Source organism: Barbus barbus, assembly GCF_936440315.1.
Source record: "Barbus barbus genome assembly, chromosome: 4".
In the NCBI taxonomy this organism is placed as follows: Eukaryota; Metazoa; Chordata; class Actinopteri; order Cypriniformes; family Cyprinidae; genus Barbus; species Barbus barbus.
The window spans coordinates 18,473,283-18,493,616 of record NC_136732.1 but is presented as its reverse complement, the minus strand read 5'-3'; the positions used below and the strand labels follow the sequence as shown (position 1 = coordinate 18,493,616).

The window sequence follows — 20,334 nt, the reverse complement described above, 5'->3', positions numbered from 1 at the left end:
TGAGTACATAATAATAATAACACTTCTTTCTGTGAAAAAGTCTATCTCTGTGTAGTCTATCTATACATGTTTGTTTAGGACTGGTTTGGACTGTTTGTGCATGTAAAGCAGGCTTGACCTATGCATATTTCTCCTGATTCAGATTGAAAGACTTTTTCAAAAAATACAATACAATGGATATGGACTTGTATTTTGGATGAAAACAACAGTTTGAAGTTAAAAACATCTTTAAACATGTAGCTTTTTGATTCACAAGTCATTAATTTATGAGTGGAGTAGTGTAAATTACTTGTGGATTATTATGATGTTTTTATCAGCTGTTTGGACTCTCATTCTTACGGCACCCATTCACTGCAGAGGATCCATTGATGAGCAAGTGATGTAATGCTAACATTTCTCCAAATCTGTTCTGATGAAGAAAAGAACTCTATCTTGGTTGGTTGAAGGTTGAGAGAATTTTCAGCAAATGTTTTTGTGTGAACTATTTCTAATGTGCAAAGTTCAAAATCTTACAGGGTCTGGCTTTCAGAACAGAATGATCTCATAATGGTGTGCGAGTCATTAAAAGAGCACATTACAGGTGATCCACTCATGAAAAACATGTTTTTATTTTCATAATGTCTGACAACTGCAGTCTGAAGACATTCCGACTGACAACAAATCTTTTGTGTACATCTTTCAATCACAAGATGGGATATATTGCCTGCAGATACAGTATGTAATATGTATTTAAAAAGAGTCACGGACAAGGTCAAGGCATTTTTACTGATGCAAATTTTGCACTTTGTCCTTCAATGGGGTACAAATACAAAAACTAAATAAGGCTTATATTTTCACATCTCTTCATCATCTATAATACTTTTTTAGAGGTGCAAATTTTGATCCAGCAAAACATACCTCAGTGAATCACTTCAAAACTGTCTTGTAATATTGGTCCAAGCATTTTAACAGGAGTGCAGAGTTAAGTACAAGAAACACAAGACCCTGGCCACTTTCACAAACATACTCCATTTACAAGTATTTAAGTACAATCACTATCATTTGTGTACGTTGCCCTATCTCTGAACACAGAAACATTACCATAATCTACCACATATCAGACAAAGCACTGATGATGGTCACCAAACACCTTTTTTTTTTTTTTTACAACAGCCAACTGATAAATATCTGAAGGGATTCCCAAACAAATGACTTTGCAGCGCACTGGCATATACACTGCCATTCAAAAGCTTGAGGTTGGTAAGGTCTCTTCTGCTCACCAAGGCTGCATTTATTTGATCAAAAATACAATAAAAACAGCAATATTGTGAAATATTATTGCAATTTAAAATAACTGTTTTTTTATTTTAAAGTATTTTCAAATGTAATTTATTCCTGTTATAACAAAGCTGAATGTTCAGCATCATTACTCCAGTCTTCAGGGTCTCATGATCCTTCAGAAATCATTCTAATATGCTGCTTTGGTGCTTAAGAAACATTCCTTATTATTATCAGTGTTGGAAACAGTTGTGCTGCTTAATATTTTTTCAGGATTCTCTGATGAATAGAAAGTTCAAAAGAACAGCACTGATTTGAAATAGAAATCTTTTGTAACGTTACAGATGTTTACTGTCACTTTTGATCAATTTAATGTCTCCTTGCTGAATAAAAGCATTCATTTCTTTTAAAAAATGACACATTTTACTTACTAGCTATTTCTAATGTTGAAAACATACCAAGTGGTGTCATTGTCCGAGTTTGTAAATGTATTCATAAAGCATTTTTTTAAATGCCAGTTTATGAGTTTGTATTCCTCAATTTTAAAATGCCAACTGACTGTGGCTCTGAAAAAAATTTAATAAAAAACTGTTGGTTTTAAATTTTTAGTGGGATTCATTTAACCTCTATATTTTGATACAATCAGAAGTATTCATGCATTGTAAACTACAAAAATCCCTCCAAAATAAAATCTGGCTTTGTCTTAACACGTTTAGTGGCTTCACTAAATCAAACACAATCAACACCTTTTCTACACACTTTTGATACATAAGACACACTTATCTACAGCAAAACATTACCCTCTTTTTGGAAGACCACCTCTCGTAAGCTTTTAGTTGGAGAACATTTAAATGTGTCATAAAGGTTTTGGTGATTCCATATTTCAGATATTGCACTTTATATACAGTACCCAACAGCATTATTGAAACTGAATATATAATATTGTTTGTGATGCATGGCACTTCATAGCTCTCTAAATATAACACATGCAACATAACCTTTTTCATTTATAGACAACACTGATAACCCTCAAACGGTTTCAATCCAGCTGATAAATTAACACGTAATATTCCAAACGAAAGTGACATCACAATCAACATATTCTTGTACAGAAGTTCACAGAACGGTACTACCTATGAACATTGTCACACCACTTCAGTTTGAAGACCAGTGCCAGCCACCCACACTGACTCTGACACACCAATGACATCGCATATGGACTTTTGCTAGGCACCGTTTCAGTAAATTGGCACCTGGTAGGTTGGGGCGTTGGAGTCCAGGTTTTCGGTGAAGGGTGGGCTCTGGTATGTGTCGTTGGGTTCGGTGCTTGTGCCGGTGGGGTAGGGCTGGACAGGCGGGTTGCCGTCCATGTGCTCTGTGGTGGTGAAGAGGTTCATGTCAGTCCCTAGCATGTACTTCTGCACCGCTCTCACAGTCAAACCAGCCTAAAATACAGAGAGGAAGCAAATGACAGTCACACGCATTACCGAACTCTCATTAAAAATAACTACTCTCAACACTGACCACTTGTACTGGAGAAACCAAACTTGTAGGTATTGCAGTCTTATTGGTGCTAGATAATTCTAGTACTTGGCATTTAGTTTTGTAGTTTTGTCATATGGCTAAATTTGTATCCTTAGCAACATGATGAAACATTATCACAAAATTTTCAAAACATTATATAATTTGAAGGTCATTCAAATTTTTGCGGTTCGTAAGATATTTCAAAAGAAAAAAGAAAACTTCTACACAGCAAGAACTCAAAAATGAATTTGATCAAATGTGACAGTAAAGATTTTTACAATGTTGCAAAAGAAATTTATTTCAAATAAATGCTGATCTATTAGTACAACTTAAAATACCTCTTTTCTGTTTTAATATTAAAATGTAATGTATTCCTGTGATGATAAAGCTGAGTTTTCAGCATCGTTACTCAGTCTTCAGTGTCACATCATTATGCTGATTTGGTGCTTAAGAAACATTTATTATTATTATAAATGTTAAAAACAGCTGTGCAGCTTAATATATTTTTAGGATTCTTTGGTGAATAGAAAGCTCAAAAGAACAGCATTTATTTGAAATAGAAACCTTTTGTAACATTAGAAATGTCTTTACTGTCACATTTGATCAATCTAATAGGTCCTTGCTGAATAAATGTAAAAATATACAAATCATATTTTTTTTAATCTTACCCTAAACCTTTAAATGGTAGTGTATCACGGTTTACACAAAGACATTATAAATGAATAAATAATTCTAAATGGTAGCGCTTGTGTGTATTTCTATACATGAACCACTGATGTAACAATTGCTAAAGATCGAGACAAGGCATATATTTCACTCTTGTTCAGTAACTTTAAGAAATAGCCTAGGTTTTCTTTCACATCAGGACACGCCACCAAACACTATTCTCTCATTCAGGACGGCAAGGGAAAAGGAAGTAATTTTATTATATGTTCCCACGTCCCCTGAGGGCTGAAACCAGTATGTAGAGCAAGCTAATGTCAATGAGATAAGTCATGATATAACAACTGAAATGGACTGTGTTCTGCATATCCTGCCATTTCACTTTTAGATTTGAAAAGAAATGGCGGTCACACACAATGACAATAACATGTGTTGTCATTTCTGTGTATTGATAGTTATGTTCATTAACCCAGGTGAAGATGGAGAAGAAGGAGAAGGTAATGGCAGCTCTGGCAGCATCCGCTCCTTGATTTAAGGGCAGCTCATCTGGGGTGGTGCACTGCCATTGGTTGGCCAAGAAGCAGAAACAAACAAACCACAAAAACGCCCAGAAACCTGCAATCATGCGCAAAACACAACAATAAGAATATATTATAGCAATAATTTCAATAAAGTTTACTATACTGCCCCTATGTTCACATAAATAAATACAAAAAACATCTAAAGGCAATGCAGTACTGTTCAGTTCTGTGGAGATCATGAATCATTGCCAGACCCCTTGAACAATTCACAACTTAAAAATAGCAGTCACGGAGAGAGTCTCAGTCTGTTTTGGCATGCTCTTATTGTTTACCTGAAAATCCAATGTCCAGCATCACTGCCTTCTTCCTGTCTTTAATACTGCTGATTTGTTGGAACTTCATGTCAAGGATAATGAAGAAAATGCATGCTAGAAATGCTATGAGCCCGATGGTGGTTCCGTAGTTACAGGCATTGTTGTTCTTGTTGAAAACACAATAGAGCCTCTCACTGCCATGGTTGACGTAGCCTTCATTTATTATGGATCCAAACACTACCATTGAGAAGATCTGCAGGGGAAAAGATACACCTGTTTTATTGATATTCTTTTTTCATGCTAACACTGTTAAAGCCATTATAAATGACATTAAATAATTAAATACAATTACAATAAATAATATTATTCTATGTTCAGGCAGTTGACATGAAGTGACTGAAGCATCTGTCTAGTAGAATCTATCTATTTTTTGGTGTTGATTGTAAGAAAGAAATATTTAAATTACAAAATGAAAGAGAAATATGAACTTACACAGACATAAGATCCGCTGTATGACCAAAACAATGCTATTCAATAAATATAACGTATTCTAAATAGACAATAACTCTTCTAAATCAACATTTTCCACTTGGAAGGCCAAATATTGTTCTGTAAGGAACAGGCTGTCATTGCGGCTGTATCCGTACTAATATGTACTTTTAATGTACTGATACTTTTACATGACTAATTTAAGGTATAAATATGTTGTATTTTTTTAAGCCTATTTTTACAAGAAACAAAAGCCTTTGGCAGAAAGAGAATTGCATTGCACAAAGCTATGCTCCACGTGATGTGTTTGTCTGAAGCAAATAACATCAAATGGAGGTAACAGTAGATGCATGTATAGTAATGCATCAACCAATCAGAATCGTGTCGCCGGTCATACAGACTACAAGACTGTGGCTGAGAAACCTATTGAGCTGCCTAAGTAGACAGCATTTCTGAGCAACATACAGAATGATGCTCAAACACATGCGATGCTCAAAATGAGGCAGCTGACTATATGCTTTGAGACACATGATGTTCTTACTGAAAAACCTTATTGCATAATAGAGAAACGTTCATTCATGACATTAGATTAACTCGTTTTGCTTAAATTCAGGTAAATAGCCTCATATTTAAAATATTATTTCTTGTATCGAAGTCACGCCTAGAGATAATAGGCTAATAATATAATGATATTACAAACGAATTCACCCTACCATAATAAACCAAACAACAAAAAGATTCAAGAATGAGCGCGCAGGCCTATATTTATATACATGCCTTTCACCAGAGGCAAATACGCTTCATGACATCAATACGTCAATATTTTCAATATAAACGAAAAATAATCTTTGATTTTACAAATAAACTCATATCTATCCGAGCGTCATATTTCCCAGTGACCTCATTTAATTATTAAATGAGCGCGTGATGAAAATGGTATGATTATGATACGTTCTGGGTTATTGTCACAGACCACTTGTCTCTTCTGCAGATATGATTATTTGTAGGTAAATAAATGTCTTACCCATGATAATATTCTAAGGATGGTCTGCGGCTGTTGGATAAAGGCAACAGGGTCGAACGCAGCCCCGGCTCTCCCAGCGCCAAATGAACCCACTCCATCCATTTTCCTCCTACTGTTATTGAGGCTCTGGGCTGTGGGTCGAGGCAGGCACACACACACACACACACACACACACACACCACTGCCTGATTCTGTGTATTACATTGTCTCAACAGCAACATCTACCGACGACATCTCATCCTCAGCTGGGAGACCACTAACTTCAAACAGAATTTCAATTTTATCAACAAATTTAACATTTTGGGAAAGCATGCAGAATATTTTGTAAGGAATAATTTACGACGGGTCGTTGAATTATTAGAAGAAAGAATGCACACCCGGCCCGGAGTCAATTATTCCGCTATGGTTGCCACCTCAAGACATCGATCAGATGATATATTTCAAGGGATTCGTCTACTTAAAGTAGAATTATTAGGAGTAGGATTATGAGTAGGATTATTTCTTCCGCATCTCATCCAACGCCTCCCTTGCTAATTACAAAACGTAATTTTAGACCTAGTAAAGTAGCCTATAACAACGGAAGCTTGAGCCATTGATAGCAGACAAGTGCAGCAAATATGAGAGATTGAGATTTACAAATCCATATATTATATATTTTAGAATATTACATAATTCATCAATGCCCGTTTGTCATGTATAATACACCAACCAATCATGATCTGGCACAAGTTCAAATTTCATTGCACAGTAATGTGAAGTGGAGCAGTCATTTCCCGTTCATATTCATAAATCAGTAGAAAAGGACATGGGACAGACGAACTTATTTGTGGAGCGATCTGGATCTGCGGTTTGTCTCATTTTATAAATCAAATATATGCATCGCTGAGAAAATGGATGACTACAAAATCGCAGCACAAAACCGTGCAAAGCCCAAAGTCGCAATAATGGTAACCGGTATTCAATCCCTGTATAAATTCTGGGTATCTCTTGTTCTTTGAAACCACAATAATGGGGAACACTGCTGACTTGGCAATGATCCAGAACACGAACATTGACGCCCTCCACAAAGAGGGTAAGTCACAGAGGGTCATTACTGAAAGGTGTGGCTGTTTACAGAGTGCTGTATCAAAGCATATTAAATGCAAAGTTGACTGGAAGGAAGAATTTGGGTAGGAAAAGGTGCACAAGCAACAGGGAAAGTCAATTTTGCATTTCATTTGGAAATCAAGTTCCCAGAGTCTGGAGTAAGACTGGAGAGGCACATAATCCATGTTGCTTGAAGTCCAATGTGAAGTTTCCACAGTCTGTGATAATTTGGGCTGCCATGTCATCTGCTGGTGTTGGTCCACTGTGTTTCCTGAATAGAGCCCTGCACGGGCCTCAAATTTAGGCCCCAGCCCGGCCCTGGCCCGAGATGCTCAGGCCCTAGCCTGGCCCGCCTCTGACCTATGACGTGGAAATTGGCCCGAAGTCCGGCCATAGAGGCGTAAAAAAGTCAGGGCCCATCGGGCCCGGGCCGAAATGCAGGGCTCTATTCCTGAAGTCCACAGTCAACGCAGCCATCTACCTGGAAATTTTAGAGCACTTCATGCTTCCTTCTGCTGACAAGCTTTATGGAGATGCTGATTTCATTTTCCAGCAGGACTTGGCACCTGCCCACACTGCCAAAGGTACCAAAAGCTGGTTCAATGATCATGGTGTTACTGTGCTTGATTGGCCAGCAAACTCACCTGACCTGAACCCCATAGAGAATCTATGGGGTATTGTCAAGAGGAAGATGAGAGACACCAGACCCAATAATGTAGATGACCTGAAGGCCGCTATCAAAGCAACCTGGGCTTCCATTACACCTGAGCAGTGCCACAGGCTGATCGCCTCCATGCCACGCCGCATTGATGCAGTAATTCATGCAAAAGGAGGCCCAACCAAGTATTGAGTGCATAGAAATGAACATACTTTTCAGAAATATACTTTTTTTTAAATTGATCTTATGTAATATTCAGATTTTCTGAGACATTGAATTTTGGGTTTTCATTATCTGTAAGCAAAATCATCAAAATTTCAAGAAATAAAGGCTTGAAATATTTAACTCCATGTGTAATGAATCTATGTAATATATGGGATTCACTTTCTGAAGTGTGACAAAAAATATTGATCTTTTTCATGATATTCAATTTTTGTGAGATGTACCTGTGTGTATGATGTTTACTATTCATGAAACTTTCATAGTTAATGAAGCCCAAGTGCCACCTACAGGCCTATTATGTGAAGTGTAGGCTGGAGAAATGGTGACATGAAAGGACTTTATTATATTTCCATTTTGATAATTATGCAGCATTATGAAAGTGTCTTATGCTCATCAAGCCTGCATTTATTTGATCAAAAATATATAAAAAAACTATAATATTGTGAAATATTATTACACTTTAAAATAATATTTATTTTTAAATACTTTAAAATTTAATTTATTTCTGTGATCAAAGCTGAATTTTCAGCATCATTACACTTCAAACCTGTGATACTTTTTTGGGGATCATTGATAAAAAAAAAAATGAAAAGAACAACATTTATTCAAAATAGAGATGTTTTCTGACAATATCAATCTTTTCTATCAATTTAGCAAATCTTTGCTGAATGAAAACTAATTTCTTAGAAAAAAAAAACTGACCTCAAGCTTTTCAACATATATTGTAACAAAAGTTATATTTTAAATAAATGCTGTGCTTTTTAAACTTTTTATTAATCAAAGAATCCTGAAAAAAGTATCACAGGTTTCCAACATTGATAATAAATCAGAATTGCATAAAATGTGTTTTAAAGTATATTAAAAATTCGATCAAATAAATGCAGGCTTGATGATCATAAGTGACTTCTTGCAAAAATATAAAATAGTAATGTATCCAAACTTTTGACCTATAATTTTTATTTATTTTTTATATTGCCCCTATTTTACATTTGAGCCCCTGCCCGTGAGGAACTCTCTGCACGTCCCTGTTGGTTTGGAACATTGTTTTGACTATCACAACATACTTCATATGACTAAGTGTATTTCTGAGACAGTCATACATTACCGCATCCTCCACTGCCAGGTTATAATCTAACAGCAAATAATGGAGCATAAATAAAAATGACTTTTTCATGTTATGGAAAGCAATGTGGGAAGACTAGGCTACAGCATTCAGGGCATAATACTTTAGCCTATCCTTGCCACATTTGTAAATAACAAATAAGCATGCAAAATTGCAAATGCATTGAGTTTTGCTTGTTTTAAATTATCAATTAGTTATCTTGATGCAATTGAACGTGACCAACTATTCATTGTTTTTACCCCTTTCTTGAATATGAATAATTTATTGAGACCTCTAAACCATTGGTATTCAACTAGAAAACCACAGCACACTTCCATGGAGAGCACATGATGGCTTAAACTTATTTAAAATAAGATTTATTTAAAAAGATGACTTTTTACTGGAGAAGGCAATATTATGGATAGATAACTATTTTATCCGGGTTGACATTAAGAATTTCTTGATGAATTAGTTTATTACAAACACACCTCTCTTTACTTCACAAGACATTTATTGAAAGTCTGGAGTCATGTGTATTACTTGTGGATTATTGTGATTTATTTATCAGCTGTTTGGACTCTCATTCGGACGGCACCCATTCACTGCAAGGGATCAATTGGTGAGCAAGTGATGTAATGCTGAATTTCTCCAAATCTCTTCCGATGAAGAAACAAACTCCTCTATATTTTAGAATAGCATGACGGTAAATACATTTTAAGCAAATTTTCATTTTTAAACTATTCCTTTAATTGCCCTTCCACGTTTCAATCAATAAAATATTTTAAAATGAGCAGCTTTGTCATTCTAACAGAAATATCGGAAATATCTTGGGGAAAATTCAGTTATTGTTTTACAATGAGGGATCTTGAAGTTAAAAATGCTGAGAACCACTGCTCTAAACAAAGCAATTTTGCTTAAAAATTTTAAAATAATATGGGCCATAAAGCCAAACTCTTGTAGAGAGCAATGCTCTTGATTAAAAGCACAATACAGAATATATATATATATATATATATATATGAATAAATCACTCTATTAATTAGTGCAAAGTCAACATGTATCGTGTTTATGCATGACTCCTGACTGGAACTTGCAACAAAAAGGACAGGTCCACAGAATCAGTGTGTGGCTGCATATTGCTCATGTTCATGATTGTGTTGGAGGTTTTCAGTCACAAGATCCATCTTTCCAGCCATCTCGCCATCGCTCATCCACCTTGCTGCAGTCAAACTCTGGCTTGCCTAATCGGATGTTGATGTCATTATGGAGGCGACACATCCACTGTGAGAGGTTGTGCCGACTGCTAGTGTCTGGCTGATTTGTTTTCAATCTGATAAGAGACAAGATCATTGAAACATATGCAACCAAACACACTACTGAAATGCTAAAGGACAAACATAAAAACCGCAACAGTAAATGATGACAACCTTGATCTCAGGTCCTCTGCACATTCATCACATGGGAAAACCTTTGAGAAGAGGTTGATGAACTGTGTCATCTCCCCCTGTTGTCCTGTGGTCGGTGCGTCTGGATAATATGCAGCCATAGTGTGAAGAAAAGACCATGAACTCCTGCCCAGCTCCTCTCTGTCCAGAGGGCATTCAACAGTCTTAGCCTCCTCCACCGCCCTGCTCTCCTGTTCAAAATATCACATGACTGTTTACTGTCAAGCACACCATTATGGTGTAAGAAACATTTACACATAAGGCATAGATTTAAATCAGACTGTGTGTTTCCTAAGAATCAAACCTATGACTCTGGGTTGATGCAATGCTCTGGCAGCTGAGCTATAGCTCTTGAAAGGTAACCATAATGGCATCACGGTTTTAAACATAATATTCTGCAAACTATTTTTTCTTAACAGAAACTAGGAGTATTGATTGATATTATTTGACCACAATTTATTTTTGTGATGTGTGTACACCCTAATTTAAATAAAAACAATAAAGAAATATGGTTTTAGTTTTCATCTTGATTGTGTTTGTTTAGCATTTTAATTGATATTAGAACTTAATTATTTTATTATTATATAATATTGTATTACATTATACATATATTAATATTATTAGTAATAATAACAATAATTTATTATGTTAATAATGTATTAAGGCGATTACTTTAAAGTCATCCTGAGGCCCCTGTGGAAGTATGCTGAGGGCCCCTGGCAACTATGGCATTTTATTATAGGAGCCTTGATATTCAAATATAAGAGTATAACTACAACCTTTATAATTGTAATAAACATAGATTCCCTTACTCACCCAAATGGATTATTTAGTATAAATCTAATTGAAAATTCGATTTTATGAAAATAATAAATAAATAAATAAATAAATATATATATATCATGGAAGACTATATTATAGTTAGTTACTACCATACTAAAGTAAAGTACAAAATCTAGACCTTTGCAGATACTCTTTTCAAAACAAGTAAGTTAACAAGCAAAGACGTGTTTATTTCGTTCAATCTATTTTGTTCTCACAGATATTTGACTTCTCTTGACTCGTATATCGATATTTATGTCCGGTTCTCGCCTCTCAGGGGCCACGGAGAGACGGTCAGATCAGAGTCTGTTCACCTGCACTGAAGCGGAGGACGTCTGTTTCTGCAACTTCATCCATGATTTAAAATCCGTACACGCTCGGCACGGTTTCTTTTTCGGCTCTCCGGTAGTGGTCTGATCCTTACTCGTGCTTTCCTCGGGTGGTCTCCCAGCCACGGGGAACGGGAAGCCCTCCATACCCGCGTTGTTTCACACTGAAGACCGCGACACAGCAGGAGCTGCCATGTTTAGAATCGCACGACGTGTTACGTACTACCAGGGTGGCCAGATTTCCGCAACAAATCCAGCATAGTCAAAACAAGCTTAAAAACTAGTCCAAATATCAACACTTAAAACATGCCACTCCAACGAACAATTTTACAAAGTCTGTTAAACCTTAATATTAACAGCTGATGAATACAATTATTTGGTGGGGTGGTAATCTTTTATTTCTTAACTACTTGAATATAACTATTTACAGTTTTACGATTATTTTTTTTCTGATGCTGCTCTACTCCTTGATTTTTGTCATATATTTCTTCACACAGTCTCCTTGCCAGTCATATGAATTGTATAGAGTTAAATATTTTAAAACCAGCAAGTTTGAGATCTCCATATTTTGCCGTAAAATCTCGGACTTGGCAACCCTGTGTATTTCCGAGGTGAATCGTTATGTTGAGCCGGATCTTCTGATTGAGCATGCTAACTTAAACGATTCACACAACTGATCTGAATTATTCATAAACAGCGATATTTACCTTCATGTGGCTTTATTAGAACGATAAATGGACAAAATGACGATGCAAATTATGTGCTGAGGTAAAAGAATCATTTAAATGATTCTTTGAAACGACTTGTTTGATTGAATCGATTCTTAGAAATGAGTCAGAACTGAAATCCAGACACTGATATGCATCACGTTTGTTGTAGATCATGTGTTTACCTTATGTCAATTATCCACAGTATGCCAACAACGGCTAAACATATTACAACTGGCATTTCACAATACATGTAAGTACTATATTAAAATATATGTTCAGGAATTAAATATTAAAGAATTGGTTTCACATCGGAGCACTTTCTCCGTAGCACTGTCAGCCAGAGGAGGAGACGTCAGCAGCGGTCCATGCTGCTTAACACTGTAATTATCAAAACATTCACCTCTGTAAATACACGAATGACAAGATCCAACACTTTCTGAAGAGTTATATTTACATAAGTAGCTGTTTGGCATAATATGTGAATGACAGCTCAATCTGCAATAGTGTTTGATAAGTTTAATAGAAGTGCCTGCTAGCTTAGCTTACTAACTCTTGACAACGATGGTCTGTGCAATATGACTGACATGCTTTATTTCGCACTGCTGTACTGTTCACAGGCTTCACATAAGCAATACATCACACTTGAGTGAAAATGGGGATTCTGGAGAAGATAGCAGAGATAGAGAGAGAAATCTCTCGAACACAGAAGAATAAAGGTAAGCTAAGATTTCTTCTTTAAATGTCCCATCATGGGCCTTTTTGTTGCTTTCTATCTGTTTACTCATAATCAATTAATTCCTGAGTACTTCCAAACTTGTTTTGCAGCAACTGAGTACCATCTGGGTTTATTGAAAGCCAAGCTAGCCAAGTACAGAGCCCAGCTTCTGGAGCCCTCAAAGTCATCTGGAGCCAAAGGTGAAGGCTTTGATGTTATGAAATCTGGGGATGCTCGAGTGGCTCTGATTGGATTCCCTTCAGTTGGCAAGGTAAAAATTACAACATCTGCACAATGTCTTATCTAATATTTAAATGGGAAAAGATTTGGTCCTTGATACAGAAATATTTTTTCACTAGTTAAGTAAAAGAAGTACCTTTCAAACTAATGTATTTTATCCTGTCAAACAATTCATGAAGAAATATACAACTGAATTCACACAGAAACTGTCTTTCATTTATTTTGAGCCTGTCACTGTACGGAACAACATTGGAAAAGTATTCCTGCAAGATAGAACGTTTACTATTAACTTTTAACATTATTACTTTCAACATTATTTTAGGACACTATGCACATGACTTTACTGAAGACAATGATAGCTGTGTTATAAACTTATATTCTTTACAGATTTTATATCCACAAATACAAGTTCATCAGCAGGAAACCAGATTGTCTTCATTTTTATTTTTTTTTTGGAAAGAATTTAAAAAGGATTTTTAACACCACTACATCTTCAGTAAATAAGAAAGCAAATAGCATGACTTGAATGCCTTTAATTTGTATACTTTAATTTATGTATAAATAAATGTCTTGCTTACATGGTTTTTTCTTTCTCCTCCTGTTTGTCTTTTTCTCTTAAGCAAAGTATTAACTCTTTTTTTCCCCCTTTGTATTCTGTTGACAACGGGTGTATTGTTGTTCTATTTTGTGTAATGTACACAAGCATTTTCTATTAGTAATATGTCAATTTTTTGCACTAAAAAAGAGACATGCTCTAATTTCTGGTGTTTTTGCAGTCTACATTTCTCAGTTTAATGACATCAACAGAAAGTGAAGCAGCTTCATATGAATTCACCACCTTGACCTGCATTCCTGGTGTCATTGAGGTATTATTTATTCCAAAATCTTTTTCTTTTCTCTTTGTTTTTGTGTATATCTTATTTCTATTTATGTCATTGATGTTGTTATTATAATAATTATAATAACCAACATGATATTGGTTTCATTTTTTAAAATTCAATTCTAGTACAAAGGTGCCAACATACAGCTGCTGGATTTGCCTGGTATCATTGAGGGGGCTGCACAAGGTATGCTCATTTGTGTTTTAAAGAGTAATGCACATTTGTAAGTGCATTTTGGCATATTAAATGTGTCCTTTCTCTGTGTGTTTGTTTTAAAGGTAAGGGCAGAGGTAGACAGGTCATTGCTGTGGCCAGAACTGCAGATGTGGTCATCATGATGTTGGATGCGACTAAAGGAGATGTTCAGAGGTGAGCTGGAGCAGCGGAGAATATTTGAACTGTTTGCACTATTGCTCTGTTTGTTTGACGATTGTTATTTTGTTTTTTAGGGAACTTCTGGAAAAAGAACTTGAATCTGTTGGCATCAGACTCAACTGCCCCAAACCAAATATCTATTTTAAAGTCAGTGTTTCAGTTTTTTCATTGTCATAGTTTGTCTGTTGACTAAAATGCCTTTTAAGTTAATGTTAGAGAGTCGGACTCGTAACCTAAAGGTTGCGAGTTCGAGTCTCAGGTCTGGCAGGAATTGTAGGTGGGGGGAGTGAATGTACAGCGCTCTCTTCCACCTTCAATACCACGACTGAGGTGCCATTGAGCAAGGCACCGAACCCCCAACTGCTCCCCGGGCGCCTCAACATTGGCTGCCCACTGCTCCGGGTGTGTGTGTGCACTTAGGATGGGTTAAATGCAGAGCACTAATTCCGAGTATGGGTTACCATACTTGGCCACATGTCACTTCACTTTCAAATGGCAAAAAAAAAAAAAAGATTTAAAAAAATGTGTGCCACCATTCCAAAGTTTAAAATCAATCAGTTTTTTTTTTTTTTTTTTAAAGAAATGTGTACCTATCTGTTTTTCAGCCTAAAAAAGGTGGTGGCCTATCGTACAATTCAACGGTTCCCCTCACACACTGCTCTGAGAAGCTTGTTCAGCTCATTCTTCATGAGTACAGTATCCTTTAGCGTTGTTATTCACCGTTTCATTTTCTCTAATAATGAGCAACACGTCAGACTTAACATGACTGCAGAAATCTTCAATGCTGAGGTTTTGTTCAGAGAGGACTGCACTCCTGATGAATTTATTGATGTCATCGTGGGCAACAGAGTGTACATGCCTTGCTTATATGTGAGTATATATTTCAGTTCAAGCATCAGCCTGATGCAAAGCTTCTCAGTTTTAAATATATGTCAGTAAATTTAAAATGATTTAATGAATCTCTGTCTTATTACAGGTGTACAACAAAGTGGATCAGATTTCTATGGAGGAAGTGAATCGTCTTGCTCACAGACCTAACAGTGTAGTGATCAGCTGCGGCATGAAGCTGAATCTAGATTATCTCCTTGAGCAGTTATGGGAGTACCTGGCTCTGATCTGCATATACACCAAGAAAAGAGGAGGTAAGCTTTTTTTTGGTCCTCAATTTATAGTAATTTAAGGTCCTTTCACCCTAAAACAGTGGTTCTCAACCTTTTTGGCCTCCTGTTGTCCAACACAATATATGTTAAAGGTGCACTAAGCGATTTTTGCCAAGTGATGTTGGTAATTGAAAGCACCAAAACAAACACGCCCATACCCCAACAGGACCTCGCCCTTATTTTGAAATCTCCGCCCCACATGTATGTACACAACCATGGCAACGATGATCGAAGAAACAAGTGAAGATGACACACAAGCATATTCAAACAAAAGCCAACACGGATAAATTGTGTGAAACGAAGCAAAATCAATGTTAATCACCTATCAAAAAGAAACAATACAACCTCGGCATCTGCGACAAGCACTAGCTTCCCACTCCTCGAGTTCTTTCCACTGCTGGAAAGCTGCTCTGATATTTGCGCGGGTCCTACCTCTTGCCTGATCGTAACCCTTCTTTTTAATGTTTTGTTCCTCCAATATTTTCCTCTTTTTTTTTTTTTTTTTTACCTGCCATCTCCCTCTATCTATAATATCCATCCTGTGCACTCAAATTGAGCGCTCTCTTCTCGCTGTCTTTACAAGACATGTCTCCTTACTGCTGATTGGCTACAAATGTGTTTTGGCACAAAGTCTGATGCTGTGGTCAAAAGCATTTTTTAAAAATCGCTTGGTGCACCTTTAATATATTTACGAGATTTCTGCTCTATGAAAAAGCTGCTTGTTTTGTATTAACACATTCAATTAATTAATCATGTTTTTTTAAGCATTTTAATGGAGATTAGATTATTTGAATTTGTTATTTATTAGAGCTTTTAGTATAAACCATGTCTGTTTGTCGTCAAACAGATTTTGGTTCATTTTAGTTTTCATCCTCTTGAAAAGGTGGTCTGGCATAAGGTTCACATTTGAATCCATTTTAAATTTAAATCATAATTGGAGCTGACAAAATAAATAAATAATAATAATAAAAACTGCATTGAATTGTTGTAATTAGCGGTTTTATTCCCTCGTTCTTACTTTTAAATTTTTTATTATTTTTATTTTTATTGTTGTTAAGAACGCCCAGATTTCGGTGACCCTATAATCATGAGACGAGGAGCATCAGTTGAACATGTGGTATGTGTTTATGTGTACTTTGTATATGTATTATGCAGTGGTCAGCCTGTGGTAAAACATACTCTGGATATATATTCATATATATTTATTTTTAGAAAACTAAACAGTAAATGCTGAAATGTTGTCTAAAAGTATATGTATACCTGAACGTGTGTATTTCTGTTTTATGTGCTATCAAACTAAATCATATATATTTTAGTGTATCAATCAGATTCATGATTGTGCTTCTTATTTCTTCCAGTGTCACAGAATCCACAGGACATTAGCTAGCCAGTTCAAGTACGCACTTGTCTGGGTAAGATCCTTCTTCACCTGAAGAGAAATATACTCTTGTTTTTGTTCCATGTTTTTAAGTACTACTGCTGTCTTTTTGCATCACAGGGAACAAGCACAAAGTACAGTCCTCAGAGAGTAGGACTGACACACATCATGGAACATGAGGATGTCATTCAGATTGTGAAGAAATAAAATCCAGACTTCAGAACCACTACAGTATCAACAGAACATTTCATACATGCATAACTGAACATTTTTTGTTGACAGCTGCATTGTTTCATGGAACTTCATGGAAAAACCTGTGATCTACAATTAACAAGTGATTATTTTCTTTATGAAAATCATCTACCTGACAAAATTCATTCTAATAAATAATATTCAGATCTTTGTTTTTTTTGTCCTTTGTAATATGAAAACAGTTTTTCTTAATAAACTGAATTGGTCATGTACAGTGTTTGAGACTAAATGAAAATTTTAATTGTAGTTTAATAAACTGAACTGAGGATTTATCTTTTGCATATGGAAACAATTGCATATGGCATAACATTAGTTTTATTTTTGTGCACACACTAAAACACAGACAGTTCCGTTCGTTGGTGGAAGAATGTGAATGTGCAGAACTGTATGTTTCAGTGCATGCAGATGTAAAACGCAATGAAACGATTTGCTGGTTTGATGGGCTCGCATTACGCTGCAGATTTAAATGTGTGACTCATGAATTTAAATTATTTTAATACATTTTACGTTGTTACTTTCCATGCAGTTAATGTCTCTAAAGTTATTTGGCATTTTATTTTTTGTGTAATTTTTGAGGGCTGGTCAGGATAATTTGTAATAATTTGTTTAATAATTCATATTATTTTGACAGGCCAAAGGCCTGCAGTCCACGTTTCAAAATGCAACGTTGCCGTTGTCTGTACTGTAACCATTAATGGAGAAAAAAGTGCTAGTACAGGTGCATTGGAGTGTATTAGGAATATGTTCCTAATACTAAACTATACTAAAGTAATAAACCTGATCGAGTACATGAATGTCTTTCACCATTTCAAACTGACTTAAATTTATATTTTAGATATTTAATATTCTGCAATTTTATAGGGTGCTAACCAAATTTAACTCTTTTGTACAGATGTTCAGATGAAGCATAACTAGATAGTTTAAGATACATAAGAAACAGCGAATGTATATAAAATCACTAGGGTCAAATAACAAAGAAGCAATGACCATCACAAAGATCAAAACTGAGCATTTGCAGATGAATTCCACCAATCCTGGGTTTGCTGTATTTTACAAGCCTCTAAAACCAACATGTCATAGTCTAAAAAGATCAGAGTTCACTCTTACTTGAAGCACTTGGACAAGAGCTCTTGACCAGTTGATCTGTACCAGTTGAGGATAGTTCAAGAAGATACATCATGCTCCTCTAAGGAGCAGCAGCTTGTTTAAACACTAAAGTTTAAACTACAAATTTAAACACTACAGTTCTCACCAGGTATGTTAGTTATTTTATTTGTCTTCTTTTATGGTGATTTAGTTAATCATTTAAATCATTAAGGGTTTGGTTCATCAGTAATGACCTGGGTGGAAATGATGAGGTGATGTTTTACTGCACATATCCAAGGGTCATTTACTCATACTCTCATAGAAAGACATGAAACTCAATTGTTAACTTGCTGAGAGAATTTTAAATGTAGGGTTCCAGCATGAAACTTTCATTTATGCATGTTTGATAAAGTATGGTTAGGTGGTGAGGACTTTCTCTGTATATGATTACAGCACACTATTAAAGTTCAGCTCAACTTAAACATGGGAGGTGACTCAGAAACACTCCACAAGATGTAAACTGTTAGCTTTCTGCATTCACCTGAAAACCTAGAGCTGCCTACTCTATTCATTACAGAAAACTAGTATAATAGACGACATTAAATATGCATGCTGAGGCACTCGGGCTGTACAACACAACGGACAAGTGTGGAGTGGGGAATTATCAAGCCATTGGAAGGCTGTTCCACTTCAAGCTTGATGGGTCTTTGTGTAATTAGCCTATATTTCAGAGCGCTAAAATGATGAGCAGGATGGCAAGAAACTGTTTTGGAATAACTTGAGATGTGGCGTTTCTACGCTGGAGTTGCTTTGAATGAGTTCGGATGGAAAGATAATGGTAAGAAGGACGAGTGCAGTGCCAATGCGCTACGCTTGTAAACATGACACTTGATGCTGGGGCCATATGGTGCAGGGTGTGTGTGTGTGTGTGGTTGCTCTCAGAGTCCGTGTGCTTCAGCTTTTAATGATCCATTCTGAATCATTTACTGCTTATCATGAGGTTTATTTTTTATCATATAAAATCATGTTTTGAGTATTGCAGTCTAACATTGTGAAATTAAGCTTTTATTTAGCTTTTTGTTACTTTTATTGAGCAAAGGTCTCTCTTTCAGTTCTTCTTCACAGCAACTACGAAGAAGGAAAGAAACAGAACATTGTGGTATATATATATTGGGAGTATATGCCTTTATGTAGGGAGTAACAGCAGGAGACAGTTTTGAGAGTTTCTTGTGTGGTCTTTCAAACAGCATTATGTGCTGTCAGATGCCTAATTGTGAAGTGGAAAGCATGGAGCAAGAAATTATGTGAGCTGATGCCATGAATTTCACATATGACATTAATTTCTCGTCTTCTAACTTTTGCTGCCCCCTGCTGATTTACCAGTACAACTTCAGGGAGATAGGTATAAACGGAGGCCGGAGCCAGCTCCAAATGGGTTGGGACTTGTTAATATGCCCTACAAACCCAACCCTAAACCTACCCTCCCTCTTTAGCTGTCCCAACCTACTTGCGGCATAAGTCCCTCCCACTTGGAAGGTCTCCGGGCTGCAGCGATGTACCTGTATACTTGACTTCAGGGAAAGTGTACAAAATATAGTGGTACAACAGCTTGTCAATGGGGAAGCAACACGCATTCAAAGATACACCTGCTGTGCCTTTAGTGCACATTAAAGGAATAGTTCACACCAAAATTAAAATTAGCTGAAAATGTACTCACTTCCAGACCATCCAGATGTAGATGAGCTTGTTTCTTTCTCAGAACAGATTTGTAGAAATTAGGAGATGCATTACATCACTTACTCACCTCTGCAGTGAATGGGTGCCATCAGAATGAGAGTGCAAACAGCTGATACAAACATCACAATAATCCACAAGTAATTCACCTGACTCCAGTCTATCAATTCATGTTCTGTGAAAAGCTGTGTTCGTAAGAAACAACCCTGTTAAAAAAAGAGCATATGCTGGTTAGGTATGTTTTTAAGCATGACAGCTGGTTAAAGCTGGTCCCGAGCTGGTAATATGCTGGTTTAAACTGGTCCTGAGCTGGTTCTAAACTGGTTATGAGATGGTTTAAGATGGTC

General features: G+C 36.2%; 3 protein-coding genes across 4 annotated transcripts; 1 reads left to right on the top strand and 2 right to left on the bottom strand.

Annotated features, from left to right (window-relative positions):
* Positions 1-585: 585 nt before the first annotated feature.
* LOC306866186 (synaptogyrin-3-like) lies at positions 586-6,002 on the bottom strand. Its single transcript, XM_079411268.1, has 4 exons — positions 5,793-6,002; positions 4,298-4,532; positions 3,914-4,059; positions 586-2,702 (listed from the first exon to the last, which is right to left on the bottom strand). The coding sequence occupies exons 1-4, from the start codon at positions 5,892-5,894 to the stop codon at positions 2,496-2,498; spliced, it is 690 nt and encodes a 229-aa protein (XP_079267394.1). The 5' UTR covers positions 5,895-6,002; the 3' UTR covers positions 586-2,495.
* Positions 6,003-9,891: 3,889 nt separating this feature from the next.
* LOC306868848 (FAD-linked sulfhydryl oxidase ALR-like) lies at positions 9,892-11,677 on the bottom strand. The gene is made up of 3 exons (XM_079415250.1): positions 11,442-11,677; positions 10,288-10,496; positions 9,892-10,190 (listed from the first exon to the last, which is right to left on the bottom strand). Exons 1-3 carry the CDS (start codon positions 11,601-11,603, stop codon positions 10,028-10,030), a joined length of 534 nt encoding a protein of 177 aa, XP_079271376.1. The 5' UTR covers positions 11,604-11,677; the 3' UTR covers positions 9,892-10,027.
* Positions 11,678-12,077: 400 nt separating this feature from the next.
* On the top strand, positions 12,078-17,956 carry LOC306869135 (developmentally-regulated GTP-binding protein 2). Of its 2 annotated transcripts, XM_079415757.1 has the most exons (15): positions 12,078-12,224; positions 12,369-12,416; positions 12,495-12,546; positions 12,784-12,882; positions 12,992-13,152; positions 13,898-13,987; positions 14,128-14,188; positions 14,281-14,371; positions 14,452-14,524; positions 14,983-15,073; positions 15,150-15,247; positions 15,354-15,519; positions 16,596-16,654; positions 16,896-16,949; positions 17,036-17,956. In XM_079415757.1, the coding sequence occupies exons 4-15, from the start codon at positions 12,819-12,821 to the stop codon at positions 17,120-17,122; spliced, it is 1,095 nt and encodes a 364-aa protein (XP_079271883.1). In that variant the 5' UTR covers positions 12,078-12,224; positions 12,369-12,416; positions 12,495-12,546; positions 12,784-12,818; the 3' UTR covers positions 17,123-17,956. The 2 variants fall into 2 exon arrangements, with proteins under 2 accessions (XP_079271883.1, XP_079271884.1); XM_079415758.1 differs by lacking the exon at positions 12,078-12,224 and having other exon boundaries at positions 12,310-12,416; positions 12,495-12,570; positions 17,036-17,453.
* Positions 17,957-20,334: the final 2,378 nt, after the last annotated feature.